General features: G+C 37.6%; 1 protein-coding gene across 3 annotated transcripts; it reads left to right on the forward strand.

The window, feature by feature from the left end:
• Window positions 1-646: 646 nt before the first annotated feature.
• On the forward strand, window positions 647-11,004 carry ankrd49 (ankyrin repeat domain 49). 3 transcript variants are annotated; one of them, XM_068702284.1, is made up of 3 exons: window positions 647-677; window positions 1,566-1,848; window positions 8,107-11,004. In XM_068702284.1, exons 2-3 carry the CDS (start codon window positions 1,633-1,635, stop codon window positions 8,581-8,583), a joined length of 693 nt encoding a protein of 230 aa, XP_068558385.1. In that variant the 5' UTR covers window positions 647-677; window positions 1,566-1,632; the 3' UTR covers window positions 8,584-11,004. The 3 variants fall into 3 exon arrangements, with proteins under 3 accessions (XP_068558385.1, XP_068558386.1, XP_068558387.1); XM_068702285.1 differs by having other exon boundaries at window positions 651-677; window positions 1,627-1,848; XM_068702286.1 differs by lacking the exon at window positions 647-677 and adding an exon at window positions 690-791 and having other exon boundaries at window positions 1,627-1,848.
• Window positions 11,005-14,954: the final 3,950 nt, after the last annotated feature.

Genomic DNA, 14,954 nt, shown 5'->3' on the forward strand with positions numbered 1-14,954 from the left:
AAAACCATAATGTGGCACGTGGGTTTTTTAATGGCATGTAAACATAATAAGTTTGAGACTGGTCAGCGGACAACCCGAGTTGCTACCCGATCGGTGCATCTCAAATCCAGAAACAATTTATTTTAATTATGTTGTGGTTATGCCAGTATAAGCGTTGCTAAAGTTTTGTTAGCATAGAGAAGTGGAACAGTGTGTAAGACTTAGTAACATCTAGAAGTGAGGTGAGAAGCGTTTTGGAGAAGTGGCCTTCAGGTTATGTAAAAATACGAAAGGTACACGCTCGGGCTAGTTTTTGGTTTGTCCATTCTGGGCTACTGTGGAAACATGCAGTACACACCGGAGTCCGTGAGGAGGACCTGCTCCATACGAAGATATAAAAGGCTCATTCTGAGGTCATGAAAACCCAACTAGTATACATTTCAGGAGGTTATACATTAACGAAAATTATATTACATTTCTGCCAATACATCAGCCTTAATCCTATACTGATCGTGTGTGTGTGTGTGTGTGTGTGTGTGTGTGTGTGTGTGTGTGTGTGTGTGGGGGGGGGGGGGGTATTGTCCTATTCACACTCCGGAGCAATAGGTGGCGGTAATGCACCATGAATTTTGATGCCAACCGCCATCAAAGAAGAAGAAGAAGAAGAAGAAGAAGAAGAAGAAGAACCCGACACAACTGTAAGTCAGGGAGAGTTTAATCATATCAGCGTCTATTCCTTTAAGTACTCTCGTCTGGCTACACGATATCTACAGCACTTAACAACGTTACACATTTGCCAGTTCATTAGTTAGGTAACGTAAACATTACACAGTTAACGTTAAGATAGCTAAAGCTAATGCTACACACTACTTTCTGCTACACTAGCCCAGTTGAATCTGTTTATCGAGGTGTTACAATTTATTTAGTCTACAGTCATTTTGCAGACTTCAATTTCTGGTGCCGTTGAACTGTATTGCATTATATTGAGTGGGATTTCTAGTGTATGACCTAACCACATTGGTATAAACGGGCATAATATATAATAGTAACGTTAACGTCGTGCACGTCTTGTGATGTACTTAACAACAACTATATGTACATTACAAAATAGAAAATAAAAGTCAGAGCAAGATTCTAGGGCTGCAACTAACTATTGACATTATTCATCTGCATTAATATCATATATGATTTTAAAGGAATTCTAAAAAATGAAAGCTGCTGGTCACCTTGAGTGATTGCGCATATAGGACTACATATGAAAAATTCAAAATAATACAAGTAAATAGAAATAATGATTTATTTTTTTCACACTAGATTATAAAAGGACACTAATGTTGTCTAGTCAGAATAAAGTTAACAAATGACAACTGAAGGGTTGTCGGGGACAGAATGAATGTGTAAAATCCCTTTGATGGTCACAAGATAGAAGATATTAATAAGCACATAGAAATGAATCAGCAGGGGTTTGTGAAATTCAATCCAAGGGCAACTCAAGTAAAAGTACCAAACTTTAATGCCCTAAATTGTTCCATTTCAACGTTCTCTCACACCATCTCCACCTGTGATTTTGATTCATCATTTGTCAGGTCCCTGTATCTGTCTGACGTCTCTGTGGCTTTCTGTCTGGAATTCTCTGACATGAAACAGTAAGTGATGGAGTTTCCAGAAGGATTCAACCAGCTCGAGCTTCTGAATACACATGGACACCTGATCCCCAGAGGGGCTAGCAGCCTGTGGACCAGAAGCAAGGATGGGGAGGAAGAGGTGGAAGAGGAGGAGGACCACAGTGAGGCGTGGTATCTAGAAAAAGAAGAAACTCTCAAAGACAAACCAAAGGTGCTCATTCTGTGGGCTGCGGAAAACCAACGTGTAAGTGATATTTTGTTTTGGCACCACTCTCAGAACTCATACTTCACCTGTCTTGGCCCTACTAGGGATAAACAGGGATTAAACTGGGCTTGAGATAGAGATGATAAAGATGACTGTTACAGGAACAGTACAGTATGGTACGCAGTAACAGGAAGAAGGGACAGCAGTTTTCTGCCAAAACCTGCATACAACAATCGCATTTCCAACAAGAAAACACATCTGCTAATGTCAATATAAACAACCGTTAGTTAACTCCTCAAAAGAGGTACTTGGTTTGTTTGTTTGCTTGTTTCTACACACATTACAGTATGTTTCACTTTCATTAACATTGCGAGTTAGGGCATTTGTGCTGAATTCATGTAGTTTCAGAATTATCAGAAAAAATTTGTTCCTGACTGAGGAAAATGAACTGAAAATTCATGTGAACGCCCAAAACAACAAACAGCTAAAGTGTTATTTAAGCAATGAAATATGAGGAGCATGTGAATGCACCATTGTCTGCACTTTCCGAGTGCCCGTCTAGTTTTCTTATTAATTGCTGTTAAATTCTTCCAGTGTCCGTATGTTTTTGTGGCCAGCACAGACCAGCAGGTTTTTAATCCGTGCTAGCTGCCTTTATGAAACTATTCAGTTCGGCTTCTGCTGGCAACCGTCAACTTAAGCTGCAGCTGAATGTCTGACATGGCGTGCTGTGGGATTTTGGCAGAAACTTGTCCAAAAAATTACAAGGTAAAATTACAAAATAAGTATTGGTGTTTTATTCCAACAACACGGAAATCAGGTCCAGCAATCCAACTTCTGTAAATTGTAATGTTCAGAAATTTCTCAAACAGAGGGGAAGAAGGCCACTGAGGCGAAGAAGCAGCCGCCCCCCCCCTTTGCACTCTTTGTTCCATCAGCAAGCAGGGCAGGAGTCAGCAGGTCCAGGTCAAAATCAAAAGTATTTAATATTGTTAATAGAAGCCAAAACAATCACAAAGCAAATTACACTATCGATAGTAAAATATTTCAAGAAATATGAGACCTCGTTCACACCACACGACAGATTGATGTATCTGCCCCATGGTACGAAGGAAGTCTGATTCTCTCCGGGGACAAACAGCTCCTTTGTCCCCCCAAAGTTTCATACATCACATTCCTTAGCCTATCGATCAGCTCCACGATTGGCTGAAATCTGATAAGCTCCCCCTTGGATCCTGACCCATTGTCCTGGGCAGACACCTCTGTCAACTACCCTCTTCCCCCGCAGGTTCACACCTCACATTCCTCAAACCCCCTCTTACAGACTCAATATACATTCAATGACCACAATCCTTGGTTTAACACTACCTAAGTAAACACACTGTGACACATAATATCCAGCACTAAGAATGCTTTAAAACTTTAAATTTCTCACAAAATCGTCTGGCATCAAGGAACAGCTGTCTATGGAGTTGTTAGTTGTAAATTTTGATTTAGTATGATTTATACATTTTTGTCAACATTTACAAATATTTCTATGGCACCATTTAACCCTCATCCTGCCAACATATTTAACGTACCATGTACTCATAGCAAAATGTCAAAATATTATTTGTTATGTAATTAATGTCATCTGAAGATAAAAACAGACATCTTAGGAAAGTTACAGTGAAATGTAATATTTTCCCCTAGGAACTCAATGCATTGGTATTCAAAATTATTATTTAAAAAGGACTAATTAAAATATAAACCGAAAACTCTAACGTTAGGAACAAATTGATTGAAAAGGTCAGGAAAAATTGGAATGATAGAATAAAGCACCTGTGAGATATGACAACAAGTAGTCCTCTGGGGTCAGTTGGAAGGAAGAGGGTTAAATATATGATTTATTATACAAGTCATTGTAATTTCTTTTTACATCACATAGTAAAAATAATAGTACCTGCAAGAACTTCAATCTACTTTCATCCTCGCATGCATACGCCCCCCCCCCCCCCCCCCCCCACCAAAGTAAACATGTGCAAGCTAATTACCATAATTCACAAAAATATTTAGCATAATATTTCAGTTCAATTCAATAGTTCAGATTATGAACTGTCTTGTTCAGAAAGATTTTTTTAAAACATATTGAGACATATGCAGATTGATGACGTCTCTCGTGTTTCGCCCAAAGGAGACATACTAGTACACAAACAGCTTTCCCTGAGGTTTGCCTCATTTTGTCCGCCTGTAGGCTGTCTATGTTGCCCACCCAAAAGCTGTGCGTTTTCAGTTTTTTGGGCCTTTTCCCTGTAAACTACACTGCATATATACCATGCAAGCTGTTGGTTGCCGTCTGTTTGTTTTGGTACAAGATCATGTAACAACTGGTATTCTCACAGGATTTGCAGGGTAATAACTGTTGTTTGTGTGTGTGTGTGTGTGTGTGTGTGTATATATATATATATATATATATATATATATATATATATACACACACGTGTGTGTATATATATATATATATATATATATATATACGTATATATACGTATATATATATATATATATATATATATATACGTGTATATATATATATATATATATATATATATATATATATATATATATATATATACACGTATATATATATATATATATATATATATATATATATATATAGTGTATTTAGACAGTTGTAAGGTTTATGCTCCTTCCTGACCATCAATGACTCTAAAAATGTTTTTTTTAATGAATATAGATAAACTAAGGGTGGGTATCATTTGAATTTATTTAATTCTAGTGCTGATTTCAAAACAATACTTTTTCAATACCTTACGTTTTTCTGCCAAACCTTTTTTCATTGAACAATAGAAGCCAAAGTCTGAAATGGTGCTTCAAACACATGTTGGTCTGTACCCAAAAAAAGTGCAAGGCCGAGATCCTCCTTGTGGCACTGGCACCGCAGTGGCTAGTCTGTAGCAAGAGTCAGTCAGGCGTCAGGACTGTGGCACCTCAGTAACTAGTCAGTGGCACTTCAGTGGCAAGCGTGAGCCAGGCGTCAGTCAGGTGCCACAACTGTGGCAAGCAAGCGATTCACACCCGTCAATAAGCTGCCGAGCTGAGCCACATTTCTTGAGAACACCCATTGTTGTTACAATAGGTCAGCTGCCATTAATCAGTTTTATCATCATAGTAGATTCTAATTAACTGGAGAAAAAACTTGTTTTCTAACACGTAGATCGTAAACCCCTGAATATAAACAGCACCCATTGAAATCGGATGGGAAATGTAACTCAGTAACGGTCCGAATAAGTCAATCTATGTAGCTGGCTTAAAACGGTATGCTTGTGAGCAACCAGGTTCAACTTTTACTTTATTGAAATACTTCCGCCATCAACGTCATGATTTAGGTCATTTTGAAACAAAAATACAATCTTTACTGATTATTAGGCCTTAATAGTCAAAGATTATCAGCTGCAATAATCAATCAATTCTTTTTTGTTTGTTTTTCACTTTTTCGTAACATCCAAGCATCTACAGAGTGCATGACCCTGACAAGTGGTTATGCCTAAATGTTTGAATATTAAAAAAAAAAAATTTAATATCTTCACTCTTCCTCTGCTTATATGTAGGTGTCATTAGGTGCCACAAGCTGCCAGTGCCAACAGTTGTCACAGGAGTGCCACCACTAGTGACAGGAGTTTCTCCAGTAGTCAGAGGAGTGTGCCCCCCTGGTCCGTGTACGTTTTGATAGTCTGAGGTGTCAGTGCCACAAGGAGGATCTCACTGTCTCTCCAAAAAAAAGCTTGATCTTAATGGAGAAATAATATTTATTTAGGAGATCAAGCTCACAGGACTGTTATTAGGCCTTTCACCTTTTAGTGCCATGGAAGTGAAAGCAACCGGTCAATAAGAAATTATTTCAGTTAATATTTAGGCATGAAATGTTTTCAGCCTGGAGTGGAGCGTGTTAAGACTCCCACCTTCTGCCAAAATGCTAAACTTAAGTGTTACATTAAAAGCTTTAGTCTCTGGATCATGTTTTTCAATCTTTGAGTTTGTCTACTGTATAAGGAACTCTGTTCCTGCATGCTATTGTTTTAACATTTCAATATGGGATGTATGGTATCTTGTGGTATCATTTTACATATATATCAAGTACATTTTTGTGAATGTCTTTACCATGCTAGAAGATCATCAGGCTCAAATGTGTGTGCCATTTAAAGCAGTAATGATTAGTTGATTAATCATCAACAGAAAAAAAACTGCACATCTTTTGATAATCCCTTTATTATTTTATTACGTGATTTTTTTTTAAGCTTGATGCCGAACATTTGATGGCTCTAGCTTCTTAATTGTAAGGATTTGCCACTTGTCCTTGTTGTACACATGTATGTGGTCTCACAGTATATACACTGTCATTATAGCCCAACAGTGGCGTATCTTGACAAAGCATATTGTGTGAAGATGTTGGCTGTATTGAAAGAGTGAGCACTCGCAAGGATGAACAGTATCTCACCCCAACAAGCATTTCTTAAAACTGTTATGAGCAAAGACAGTGTGTAAACTGCATGTGATTATTTAATACAAATTGGATGTTGTTTGTGTGCCTGGTATCGGATATTTGATATTATCATTTTATTATGTTTAATGAAAAGCAATCGGAGCGTATTAAATGTGTTTGTGAGAGACTGGCTACCATGCTGGTTAAGAATAAAGTACCCAGCATTACTCCACTAAATGGGCTTTACACAGTGAAGTATTTATATTGGAGGATTATTTATTTAATATTGCTGAAGAGACTCTGCAAAGACAAAACATCACAAGTAAAACACACACACTTTCTGTCTATGCTGTGCTAATTTGATTAAAAGAACACATGTTCGATGTAGTGCTGGCTGATATAAATTTTTTTGGGGGACCAACAGTCCAACACAGATAGATAGAATAATATAAAACAAGTGGAAGCAGAGACTGAACTAAAAATTATTGTAGGATAAGAAAGAGCCATGTGGTAAAAAACACAATTTTACCGAAGTGGTCTGGACTGCAGCTGTGAGCGGGGGTTTGATTTGCCTTTTTTATCTTTTGTATTTTGTAAGAAATTTATGAACACATTGAAGTCGTTGATTTAATGTTAGACGTTTTTTGTGTTCTTTCAGCTGGTGTTCAGATAACCTTTTTAAGATTGAGTAAAAAATTATTATTTTTTTTATGCCAATATCATGGTTGATAATTCTTCTAATTTTTCTATTGAAAATGTGACTTTCAAAGAAGTTCATGTAGTGCCATTATATCTGAATTGTTTAAACCTTTTGTTAGTACTAGCCACAAATTAAACACTATTCTGTACAGAGGATACAGCTGTCCCTTGCAGCAGGTCAACATTGAGTTGTAAATAAATGCAGAATAGGATGAATAATTGAAAAACTGCGTGACTTTGCAAATCATGAGGCAATATATGGCACAGAGGGAACAGTTGACAATAAGAAAACACATTTCCTAAACCCTGAAACCTCTCAAAGGTGTTAAGGCCATGAAATACAATAAGCACCCTGTGGATTATACAATGCTTCCCTAGGGGGAATCAGCTCCAACCTAATTTAATCACAGTTCATTATATACACAACTCTGGACAGTTAATACTGTTGATATGTTACGGTTTACAACCCACTAGAGTTGTCTTGTGTGTGATGTCTGTTTAGTGCTGTGCTATGTTTTGAAAGTCTGCTTTGTGATCATTTCTGGTGCAGTGACTTTGCATTTAGTTGCATTTAAGACCCATGTGTGTCTTCAAATCACTGTATTTTTTCCTCTGTCTCAAGGAGGTAATTGTAGGGTACTCACTACGTCTGTCTAGTGAGTCTCCTTATCCATGTCCCACCAACATAACCCAAAGATACCCTTAGAGGTTTCATAATCTCATAGTTCTGTGAAATATTTTTGGCCGGAGAATTGTGTAGTCTTTTGCATCAGGGAGTGTTGTTATGTTTGTCCACCCCATTTTTCACACTCTTTTATAAATGTTTATTAGCGTAACTTAAACTGAATAGATTCAACAAACCCTACTTTGGACAAAGGTTCAGGCACCCCTCTTTGCTTGGATGGTCCTGCTTCAGAAGTATTTTTTCACTGTGATCTTCATACAGATGAAGGAAGAAATTATACTCTACAAATACTAATGTATGTATTTACACAGGATAAGTGTGACCGGAATAGAAGATAATTCAGTTGGAAGATGTTATATATAGAGAGGTAAAAGGGGGTTAGAATAATCAAAGTAATTGGTTCATGAAACATGCATTTTTTTTTTCTCAGCTTGCAACAGTCCACAGGTTGTTAGCCGCTGATCCCTTGCTGGTGCACTGCTGTGATAAGGATGGATACACTCCACTGCATCGTGCAGCATACAGCGACCATGTTGATGTGGTTTCTGCTTTAATCGCTGCCGGGTCTAAGGTTAACCCTCGCACCATTGACGGCTGGACGCCGCTTCACAGCGCCTGCCGCTGGAGCTGCGTCACTGTGGCAAGTTTTCTTCTGCAACATGGAGCCGAACTGAATGCCCAGACCAACGGTGGACTCACACCACTGCACCTGGCCGCCTCCAACACCACCGCCTTCAGAACAGACTCTCCTCACACGTTAGAGCTCCTTCTCTCTCAACGTCACCTGAAGCCAGAGCTCTGCAGCAGCAGCGGGGAGACGGCCAGTGAGGTTGCCCGGCGTACTGGCCCACATCACGTCCTGTTTGAGATGGTAGAAAACTGTCTCAATGTGGTACCATCTCATTAATGAGAAAAGATATGTTTTTTACCTTCTTGTAAGTACAATGGACAGCAGAGAGATGAAAGTCTATTTCTCAGATGTTATAGAGAAGATTTAAAGTTGAGCGTTATATCACTTGCCATTCATTACTTGAACTTGTGTAAATACGTGAAACTAATGCTGAATGCACTGAATTTTAATAAAGTAGCTTTATCAATGTATAAATCAAAGAGATATAGTGGAGTAAGTATTTTCTTTGTTTGTTTTTATAGTTCAATCTTTTGATTCATCACAATACTCTTTATATGTCCCTTGTTTGGTCCAATGAGGCAGTTGAGCCAGATGTTGTGCAACATATGCAGCAGCTACACATCTTGACAGTGACTTATTTGGTGAATGTTTTACTAATTTTACTTTATTAATCAATTGATTGAATCAAGTGCTCATAGACCAAAATGACACCATCACCATGCTTGTTTTGTCCAAACAAAGCTGTTAAAAATAAATTAAAATTCTTAAAATACTTAAACTGATTACTATGGATTGTCAAAATAGTTGATGATTCTTTTTTTGTCAATCGACTAATTAATTTAAGCATTTCAGCTGTACTTGTATATATTGTTGGGTAATTTAATTCATAACAAGACATATTTAATTCTTAGTTCTTACTTACTTTTGTGTGCAAAACAAACCAAACCTTAATTTGTAAAGTAACATTATTACATTTACAATTTGTAAAAGTATAATGCGTCCATCTAAATGTAGGGAGTAGTAGTAAAAAGTAACTTGAAAATAAAAGACTCAAGTACAAATACCTGACATTGTTAGTTAAGTTCAGTACTTGAGTAAAGTTACTTTCCACCACTGGAGTTTCATGGCCCATTGAAGATCTGACTGGGTTGGAAATGTTGCCTATTTAAATATATACTATTGTGGTCAGTGTGCAGGCTTTTCTCAAACAACTGGTTGCTATGACATCTTTCTGCTGAACACTGACTGACTCACAAAACCTTATGAGAACATTTCAACAGAGATATATTGTGTTTGGAAGCATCATGATTCTCCCTGTAATTGAGAGTGCCCACAATGTTCTGCTCAGTCAGAGAGATAGGCACCGAAATGTACTGTTGTATGTATTTATACCAAAACACTCACTAAGTGCCACTAAACAACGGAGCTTGAATCCCATTTTCTTCACTCAATCACATTTACATTGAATCAGTCCGGTGTATTGCCAACCGGGTTTTCGCATCCAAGGAATTTGCCGTAGTGTTTGGTGCAAAACAATAAACTTAGTAATAGAAAATAAAGATTAAGTAAGTCCTTTAACAGTCTAGAAACATAATTAAAATGGATTTTATTTTTACAAAATATTTATTTTAAAAAGAAAGAGCTGTACAGTTTTATGCAATATGCCAAATATCACAGATTATAGAGAATATGGGCAATCATGTACAGAGACGATGATCCAAAAGGGTCGGCCACAGTCTCTCCTGCAGACCGTAGGGTCCTGGCAGCCTATATATGGTCTAAAAGGCAACCTATAAATGGATCCATGGATATATATCCAAACCATAAGGAAAATACAGCACGCTGTATTCTGAATATTTGTTTAAGTAAGTCTTTCCCAGGGGCATTGTGTTTTTGAGCAGCTGTTAATTGTGGCTACTGAGCAAAATTAAAATGTTTCTTCAATTAAATCCCAAGCCTGAAAGATTGAGAAATTGATTTCAGCCAGGAGTGTCTACCAGCAACTAATACTAATGATAGCGTAAGTAGGTAGAATGGTCTTAATAAAAAAAAGCTATTTTAATAAATGGAAAAAGTAAAGGTCAAACCCAAAGATCTATCCTCATAAAGGTGATGGTAAAACAGAACAACAATGTCCTTACTCTTCCACTAGCAGTGGTGGAAGAAGTGCAAATATCTTTTATTGAGTAAAAGTAGAAATACCGCTCTGTAAAAATTCTCTGTTACAATGAAAGTCACACATTCAAGATTTCACTTAAGATAACACTATTAACAGAAATGTTTGTATTATATATTATATATAGTTACTGATGGTATTGTTACGGATGCTTTAACAACATTGCAAGATTTTAATGTACAGCTTGTGGAAGTGGAACACATTTTAACCAATTTATATACTGTTGGATCTGTAATACATTATATTTTATAAATTTGTCTCATGTTTTGTTTGTAAAATCTTCACCTGTGAAGTAAGTAGTAGCTAAAACTGTCAGATAAATCTAGTGAAGTAAACTGTACAATATTTCCCCCTGAGATGTAGTAAAGTGAAAGTAGAAAGTCGAATGAAATTCAAGTACTCGAGTAGAGTAAAAGTACATAACATTTCAAGATTATTTCCTCAGGAACTCTACAAAAGTGTAAAAAAAAAAGATACAGATTACTCCTTAAAAACTCATGAATAAATGGATTTTCACTCTGTGTACTGTCTTAAAACATTTTCTCCATTTCCCTAAAATGTAGGGTGAAATAATGGGACTGTGATCATACATAACATAATCAATTTTGGGGCAAATTTCAGCCTTCACTATGGAGTTTTGATCCATCTGCAATTAAATGAGCAGTTTATTTCCATGTCATCTTCTAAAGTCTAGTGTAGTATGATAAGAGTAGCTGCAGTAAATTGAAATTGATCAGATACAGACCAAGGTTCATTTCTCAAATGATTTGGTAGCTCCTCTTGATGAGAACATGTTGACCCCTTTTAGACTTCACAGCTTGGACGAGATGCACTGAATGTCCCCAGCTCTTTGAAAAATATCTTTCCCGAAGTTCCCCATGGTCCACAATACAGATACATTTGCAGACAACCACAGAAAATGATTCTCTGATTATAAATGCAAACTTTAAATATAATGGAAGGGACACTGACTCTGTCGTCCTTAAACTCATGCAGACAAATGTTTATTTTCCCCTTCAACTTATCAGTAACTAAATGGGCATTTTAATAGTTGTAGATTTGGATTTGCTGTAATAAGACAACACAATACATTGCTACATTATTTCGTTTGTGGTGTGCATAAACTAGATAGTCCCCATCATCGGACACAGTGACGTGCGGTGAGGATCGTGGCTGGTGAGGCACTGACAATAATATATAAATATAAATAAGTCAAATTTACAAATATATGAACCCAATAGAGTAGCTTACATCACCATTCAATTGGCAGCTTGCACATTGACTACTGGTTGTTTTTCATATCAGCATTCGTTACACACACATAGGTAAGGTACATATTTGATTCCACCGGGAGCATGTGTGCCGCGATCTGCCCCACCGACCTGCCCCACCGGGAGCGTTTCAGAAGCGGCGCGCTCGCGGGCGCCACCCGCGAAAATCGGGAGATTCCGCGATAATCTGTGTAACAACCACGGATGTATAAAGAGAACAACAAACACATAAACGGTTACTTTACCTGTCTGACGTTGGATTGCTGTTGATTTGGTCATATTTCCTTGTTTTTTGAGACATTTTTAAGCTTGGATATTGAATCTTACATTTTTGTGGTCAAAGCAAATATAAGAAGAAGAAAAGAAGTGTAGAAGAAGAGCAACGTCAGAACAAGCATAAACCCGACCCGTGGGCTCTAGCACGCCCTCTTCTTTGAGGCAGAGTAGTGTTTGCCTCCCCTGTGTGCTTTTTCACTGCGGTTTAATGTCAGATCAGCAACACTAAATATGTTCTACACAGACGTGAAATACAGTACCTATTCTATGGAAGGAAAGGACATAAAAGTGTCTACAAATATTACAGTGGTGACAAACAATGAGAAAGCAAAAGGCACGCACTCAACCTAGCTTGTGAGGGATTGCGCAATCTGAGGTGAGACACAGCTCATCTCTGCCTCACCTCACGTGTCTCCTCTGTTTGAACAGGACATGCGCTACTTCAGCGATTTTGATTATAAAAATGCTTGAAATGATTGGAATCATACAGAAATTAAATTTATAGCACAGATCAGTAGAGAAATATAAATATATGAGGCTCTGCCTCACCTGCCTCCCCTGACCGCACGTCCCTGATCGGACATATTGTGTCATCTTACTGGAAGGAGCACCTGATCAGAAAACTATTTTAAGTGTTGTATAGGGAACATCAGTGTCACCTGGAGGACTTGTTGAGCTAATAAAAGCATCATGCAAGCTATTTCATACCTTCAGATCTTACTTTAAAGACACAATCACCCTTGAGTTAAGACAACCAACAAATCTGCAACGTGTATTTGATGAGGCAATGATGAGGTATTTTTATGTAGGTATTTATTTTGGAGGGGGAAAGGATTGATGAATGATTTAACCTTTAATCAGTGAGGCAGCTGGTGAATCTAAGACAAAACACTCACCCATTACAATTTAATCCTAACATTTGATCACATACTTTTGTCAGTTTTAAGGACATCACATCATACAGACCTGCTCAGATATTTGCATTAAAACAGTAAAGCAGTGCCTTTATTTTATTTTATTGATCCTCCACACATATACCTTATTTACACTGCATGGTACAGGCACGACTTGACTCAACTCGCTTGGAACCAATCTTTTTTGGTTTTCAATTAGTAAAAGTTGTGGATAGTACCTTGTACCCAGTACTTTTTTTTGGAAACTCCGCAGTTGAGGTTCTAAGCGACCCAAGGCAATAGTAGAAGGTGGATTTAAAACACTGCAGACCACTGTTTGATCAGAGAGAATTGTCACTAGCACGACACAGGACAATTTTAAATAGCCAAACAACTGTCAATAGCAATTGCAAATTTATATTCAATTGACTCAGATTTTAAAAAAAGGCAGCCGGCAAAACCCCCCAATGTAGACATTCCTCTCGATCACAGCAGTTTTTTGTGGCGTTGCTCTGACGGTCAACTACGACTCTAACCTACATTGTCAGGGTACCATCTGCAGGGGGAAACAAAATTGACCTGGTACCAGAAGTGGGTCGAGTTGAGCTAAACCTTATGTTACGTCCCTTTTCTATTGGTCCAGGGAAGGGTTAGGAACTAACACGAAGCAACCCAAATGATATAGAAATAGACCATGAACCATAAACAATATTTATTTTGTTCACGTACAGTTCAATCAGAGTGAGTCTTAACACAGCGTGGGAGAGGATGGGACAGGTGTGGTCATGCCAAACCAATATAACAAAACTTGGCCTAACTAACTAACCTCTGAAATCAACAAAACCAAATACAGATGGGGCACCGACCAATAAGCCTAGTGTATCTAGACACAGAAAAGCAACTACGTGTTTGCCAATGTACAGGGTTTCTTGTTTCTTTCATGTATTGTAGTACATTTCCTGCCCCCAAGGTTAATGTATCTTTTAGATTTAGTTCCTCAACTCCCAGCTTCCTCTTCAACCTGTCTCGTTCAAGTGTGAATTTCTGGCAATGACAAATGATTTGATCTACAGATTCTGGTATTTGGCAGTGCTCACATAGTCCTGTTGTGTGTTTATTTATTAGTTGCATTGTTTTGTTCAGCCTTGTGTGTCCAATTCTCAGTCTGGTTAGTATGTTTTCTTCTGTGGTGCTTGTTCTGGATGTCCTCCCTTTGCCAACTTCTTTCTGAGCAGCATGAAGATGTCTTCCTGTTTCTCCTACGTCCCAACTATGCTGCCATTCCTTAAAAATGTTTCTTTTGATTATTGATTTAGCTTCTGCTTTGCTGAATAAAATGTCTGTCGTGTGCCAAATTTCTAAAGCTTGTTTTGCTAATTTATCTGTTCTTTCGTTTCCTTTTACCCCTCTGTGTGCTGGTACCCACATAAATGATACAAAAATACCAATTTAATTGCAGACCTGCTAGCTCCCCATTCTGACCCTGTTAGACACCTCATTACATTTAAAGTATTTTTACATTCCATAACTATCCTCTGAATATGCTCATTCCATGTTAATTTATCATCAAACCACACACCAAGAAACCTAAAAACTTTCACTTCTTCAATCTATTGTCCGTACATCTTTATCTGAGCATCAACTCCTCTCTTTCTAGTAAACATGATTGTTTTACTTTTTCCCACAGCAAAATTTGAATTCCCATGAATAAGACCATCTTTCTACCACATTCACAGCCTCTTGTACTTTCCCTTTAATATGGTTTATGTTCTTCCCTCTCTTCCACAGTGCTCCATCATCAACAAATAGGGATCTCCTAATATCACCCTGAACTTGAAGGAAAACATCATTTATCATGATGGAGAACAGAATCGGAATGATGACACTAACCTGTGGTGTACCATTCTCTACCAGGTATCTTCTAGATAGTGCTGACCCAATTCTGACTTGGATAAATCTGTTACTTAAAAAATCTTTAATCCAATTATATGTTCTGCCACCTATTCCTATCATACTTAATTTAATCAATAA

This window comes from Cebidichthys violaceus, unplaced genomic scaffold (genome assembly GCF_023349555.1).
Source record: "Cebidichthys violaceus isolate CVI_PGR_0920_01 unplaced genomic scaffold, fCebVio1.0.p SCAF_82, whole genome shotgun sequence".
In the NCBI taxonomy this organism is placed as follows: Eukaryota; Metazoa; Chordata; class Actinopteri; order Perciformes; family Stichaeidae; genus Cebidichthys; species Cebidichthys violaceus.